The sequence below is a fragment of the Sinocyclocheilus rhinocerous genome, unplaced genomic scaffold (assembly GCF_001515625.1).
Source record: "Sinocyclocheilus rhinocerous isolate Xijiao unplaced genomic scaffold, SAMN03320098_v1.1 scaffold3397, whole genome shotgun sequence".
Lineage (NCBI taxonomy): Eukaryota > Metazoa > Chordata > Actinopteri > Cypriniformes > Cyprinidae > Sinocyclocheilus > Sinocyclocheilus rhinocerous.
In genome coordinates this window covers 25,600-31,461 of record NW_015636576.1, presented here as the reverse complement: position 1 = coordinate 31,461, position 5,862 = coordinate 25,600, and the positions used below count along the sequence as shown (strand labels likewise).

Genomic DNA, 5,862 nt, shown 5'->3' with positions numbered 1-5,862 from the left:
TAAACTGAAGTTACAGTGTAACTTTTTTGTAATTATAGTGTACCTATTCAGTACCTCTGTGTAGGTATAAGGGAATAATATGTGAAGTGTGGGGAATAAAGGGGTAGCAACCTGTAAAATTACAAATCATTTATACTGTAAGTATTTTGAAACTAGAGGTGCTTATTCTAATATTACGTGGTATGTATGGCCTAAACAACAATCTTATGTTTGGGAATGATTTAGAAAGACGATATACTGTATACTTTTTATAATTTTATATTGGTATTTTATCATAGGCGTATAGGTATTTTTTTAACCATGGGGTACACATTCTATTATTAAAGGATGGACATGATGGAGATTACTGAACAACAAAACTGGACATCTAGTGAAATTAGTTAATTTGTTTCTGCTATGATTTATAATTCACGAGAATACTTACCTTATGAAAGCTTATTCGTCGATTTCAGCAACTTCTCAACACCACAATCAAGGTTCAATGCAGCTTAAAACAAGTTTACCTCTTTCCAGCTGTTCGCAGAAAAAATACATGATACAACATTTGTATTTCAGTGGATGTATACTGTGATGTTTTTTATAGCAAAAAAAAGTAGAGGGTTTAATTTGGCCATCAAACAATTAAATTAAAACTAGTGCAATAATTTTCTCTGTAATTACTGTGCAAATATACACTTGTTCTGTGTTTAAGTCTTGTTATGTGCTTGTTACCTCCTTGTTCCATGTAGTTACGGTGTAAATACAACAGTTGTGGGCTATAAATTAAAGCGGTGCTTGTTCCTCCCTTGTTCTATGTACTTACAGGATAGATACAACATTTGCGGGCTGTATTTTAAAGTGGTGCTTGTTCCCCCCTTGTAACATGTAGTTACAGGGTAAATGGCTACAACAAATTGCCCTGAAACGATTGTTTATACAATAGGTCATACATACATTATATATCAGGTAATATATCAATAAACATATTTAATTCAAATATTGTTTGAAATTTACTATAGGCCTACTGCTGGGTTAAATGAACCCAAAATGGGTTTTTAAATTAAAATCACACACAATATGACAACAGTAACAACACAGGCAACAGATAATAAAAGATTAAAATTTATTACACCCGTTCAGAAAAAAAGCAAAGCAACTCCATACTTCCCATATAGCTTATACAGTTAAACGAAATTCTTTTGAAAAGCTTGTTTAAGAACAAATTTAAGATTTTGTTCAAGTTGTTCATGTTTTTCACCCACTGACGAAGCTAAACTATTATGGTCAAACCATCACGCCAATAACCACACAGTAATAAACACTGAAAGTCAAGATTAAACTGTGTATTATAGCGAACTGACAGAATTTTACCGTCTTTGATTTTACCGTTTTGATCCAAGTCTTCAAGCATCATTTTGACTAGTTCAGTTCCCGGTTATACCGCTCATCAGTCACCGCTCAATGTTGTGAGAACATACTATTCGCTTCGATTAGTTTCCTTGTATTTTCGACACATATTCCTATCATGAGTGCTGCAAACACTGACTCGATCGCCTCAAGCGCCATTCCAGCTGTTTCCAGTTCCCGATCACCACATTCACTCCAGTTTTAAAGGAACACACTCCAGACAGTTTCAAAGTTGTCCCTCGTCTATTTAGATGATTAGTTTTCTCCTATTTTCCACACATGTTCCCATCTTAAATGGGTCATATGATGCTATTTTAAAGATCATTATTTTGTGTATTTGGTGTAACAGAATATGTTGACATGCTTTAATGTTCAAAAAACACATTATTTTTCAAATACTGTACATTCTCCCTTTTCAAATCTCGTATTAGCAATGAATTCTATTTACACTGAGTGAAAATAGCAGTATTTTTAGCAATATGCTATTTACACTAAGTGCAAATACCTATTTACACTATGTTAAAATAGCAGGATTTCTACTATCAAGTATACTACTTGTTGCAAACGCTGTTTTTCGCGCCTGTCTCTTTAAATGCAAATGAGCTGCAGCTCCCCGCCCCTTTTCCAGAACAGGGCTGCGCCATTACAGCTCGTACCTGCTAAAAAACATCCGTTTTGGTTCAGATTATCATGTTCGTCGCGCTGAAATCATGCGTTTTAAACCATATTAGTTTAAACTTCTGATATACGGTTTTCTGTACATTAAATAAATCAATAAATCCACTGCTCTCTTGTCTCCTCTGAGGCTGGGACTCTAAATAGTGTTCTGTGCTCGTCTGTGCAGCCAAAGACAGAACAGTTAGCGTGTTTTGCTCAAACTTTCGCCATGGCATTAAAACTGGTACACCGTTGTCGCTTGCGAAATCAAAATGGCAGCGCATGGAAACTTACAGATTAAGGGGCGGTAATATTATAATGAGATCCCTTTGCAACGTCACTAGGGGAGCGAAATCAGACGCACTCGTTTTTTCAGACACTTGAACAGACTAAGAAAAAGGCTTACCAAAACAAAGTGACTTGGTTAATCTTTTTCACGTTTCCTATGTTGGTGGATGCACTGGAGACCTGATTATAGCACTTAAAACCCGGAAAAGTCAGATTTTCATGATATGTCACCTTTAAACTCAATTATGTTCCCCTAGTGACTTAATGTGATTGTTTAGATTCAAGAGGCTCTGCATTGTATACATATTTGCAATAACCAGTCTCATATATTGTTTATTGTAAAAGAAACGAGAGAGAGAGAAGTTTTGAATTAATTAGTTATCTAAAATCCAAGTAAGCTGACTCGCAGTAAGGATGCTGAATGCTCAAGCAAGTGATTAATGTGAATAGAGTAGGGTAGATTTAAGAGCTTTGTAACTTTTGTAGTTAAGCTCAATGGTTGTTAAAACAAACAGCCCTATTACTCATTTCCCAAAAAGTCAATTATTATTGCCTCAAGCTAATTTTTTTTTGTGTGTGTGTCCAGTTAACTATACAATAAATAATATTAAACATATTATTAGTTGCTCTATGGGGAGCTTATTTCTCAGGTTTGGGTTAAAATATTTAGGGCATAAAAATAGTTAGTAAAAGGCAAATATTTCCTATTAATGATCTGATCAAGAAGTTAAACATAATGAAATTGCTTAATGTGAGGTGTCTTGCAGGAAGTGTTGTCAATCACTAAAATATTTTTTAATTGCATTGCACTTATCGAGTTGTTTAAACAATTATGTTCTTGTGAACATGATTATTCAAGACAAACTACAGCAAGTCAAGTCAGCAAGTCATGCAGCCTGTGGTGTGAGAGGGTTCACCCTTGTTTTCACTTACCCATTTTGAACTCAGCACTCTTAAAACATTGTCTATTTTGTCTGCTGAGAGATTTTGCAACTCAAGATAAATAATGAATGAATCTCTTAACAGCAGGAATCTAACTCTTTCCTTTTTTCCTCTCTCATTGTCTCAGAGTTTTTTTTAAGCAAGCTGCTTTGACCAAATTATATCTATCCCTCTTCCCCTCACTGCTTTTCTTCATAACCCCGCCTTACCAGTTCCAGCCTTGTTTGCTGAAGGGTGAGTGCTTGTCCATCAGAGCTGTAAGCCTGAGAAGGCTCAGCCTTTGCAGCATGGAGACATGTGGTGCTGATTTTGCCTGTATGGCTGTGCTGGGGTTACTCAGTGAAAGCATCTGTGCACTGAACCAGTGGGGCCTCTGTATTCTGAAATGTAGGAAATCAACCAACTTTTGTATAGATACGCTTTGGCAGTGCATGATTAATGGTCTTGCAAGGATTCACCCTTGATTGAATGAGAGAAATGTATATTCTAGATCCCTTGAATGTATCATAAATTAGATCAGACACTTTTTTTGTCCCAGCTGCCTCGATGAAATGGTAATTTGTGTCACTTACCGATCAGTATGATCTGTAGGCTGAGCAGTGTGTGCAAATGCATCTGAGCTCTTGTTGTATGCCTCCTCTAGGGCAGCTTCATTTGTCTCTTCTGGCGCTTTGATCTCAAGGTGAAAATCAGTCAGAGAGGTGGGTGAGGGAGAACCTGAGTGGGAAAAATCTGAATCCCCGTCCTCTGACAACTTGTCTGTCAAAGAGGTTACCAACTGTTGCAGGTCACAAATGCGTTCCATTACACTGTCCAAAGCTGAGAAGACGTCATCATCTAAAATCTGCATAGGATCTAGGACATTGTCATAAATGCTGACACGGTGATCACAAGTAGCCAGTGGGCTGCAAACATTTTCCTGGTCTTTGGAGCTGCTGCTTTTACATTGTCTACTTTGGTAACCATGGAAACTTCCAGTCCTCCAATTGACTGAAGTGTTGTTAATAGGTGAGAAGGTGCTGTTGTGGGAGAGCACAGTTGGGAACATCCCTGGCTTGTGTCCATGGGGAATTTCAAATACGGGGTTGACATCAAGGTTTTGTTGGTTGTTGAATGGCTGCTCGTTGATTTGCTTCTGACTGCCTTCTTGTTTGGGCAGCCCATGGTGTTTGCAGTTGCTGCGCACCTTCGTCACAGGGCTTGGTGTACTGACCTCACTGCTGCTTTCTGAGGGACTGCTACTTGATCGAGAGGGTGATGAGCAGGATGCAGGTATTGCAGTCTTGTCCTGGAGCCTCGCTAAGTCTAGACACTGAAGATGCTTCAGCTTTTCTTCACCAAAACCTTCCTGGATAATTGGTCCGCTTATGACAAATCTGGCTTTCCCACTTTGGGTGTCTGGCTGTAGCATGCTTCCTTTTAATTTAAGTTTCTCCATCTTCCGTAGAAGGCTTTTGCCTTTTTCCACTGGAGGCTTTTCAGGAAGGCGCTCTTCACTGCTCAAAATGGGATGTTCACAGGGAGATGGAGGTCTGCTGAGTGAAGTGTCAGGAGATTGGGGCTTAAAGTTCAAGTAGCATCTGGAGGAGCTACAACTTTGTTCTGGTTCCTCTGCCATTTTTTTGGAAGCACTTCCCCCATCGCTGTCAGCATTACTTGAGCTATGTGTGGAACAAAGCTCAAGGCACTCCCCACTATCAGTAAAAGAGGCCTCAGAGCTTCCGGATCTCCTCAGTCTTGTAATGGGGCAGTTCAGTGAATGCAGTAGCTCATTGTCATCCACACGGATCCAGCGTTTGCTCTTCCTGTCGAATGACCATTTTGGGCTGATGGCATAGAGGTCTTCATCCTCCTCTTCATCTCCCTACATGTACAAAATTATTTGTTATACACAGCAAAGAATAGGGATAAGAACATTTTTACCTAGGCTTCTTTTGTTTATACACAGTGTTTACATGCATCTTCTCCAGAGTTTTCTCTCACTCACCCTTCTTTTGGATCGGCTCAACTCCAGCTTTATCTCCACACACTTGTTTAAGGTACTTAATCTCCTGAAAGCAAAATAAAACATTGATCTCAAACAGGAAGACAACATGATGTCCCTCTCAAATTCCTCCCACTGTGAATAGCACAAAGTGCTCATTCTACATCAACATAGCATGCACTCATAGGCGGAAATCCCCGGGGGGTCGGGGGACAGGACCCCCCTATCTGAGGGTTGTCCCCCCTAAAAATATGATTAAAAACCACGCTGTGCATTGTAAATAACAATGTTTTATACTTTAAATAATTGTTTAAGTAGTAAAACAACACAAATGGGGCAAAAATGCGTTTTAAGTTTAGAAACATTTTGAGTCTCCACCTCCCTTGCCTCACAGTGCTTTGGTCCAAACCTGCTTTCCTCTTTTGCATCACCTACACACACACAAGTCCGGTGAGAGAGAACAACGCCAATAGTTGTGGAACTCCAGTAAGTAAGGCTGTCAAGGATATTTTATTCACTTAAACATCGGATGAAGTGATTATTTTTTTCTCTTTAATACAGATGATGCCAATGTATTTTTCGATGAGTCCGCTATGTTAGCAACA

At 38.8% G+C, this 5,862-nt stretch overlaps 1 protein-coding gene across 1 annotated transcript in view; it reads right to left on the bottom strand.

Annotated features, from left to right (window-relative positions):
• Window positions 1-5,862, bottom strand: part of LOC107747997 (rho GTPase-activating protein 7) — a 46,227-nt gene that overhangs the window by 34,559 nt on the left and 5,806 nt on the right. Inside the window, 3 exon segments of the mRNA XM_074560208.1 lie at window positions 3,326-3,653; window positions 3,846-5,137; window positions 5,261-5,324. Coding sequence (XP_074416309.1) covers window positions 3,326-3,653; window positions 3,846-5,137; window positions 5,261-5,324 — 1,684 coding nt within the window.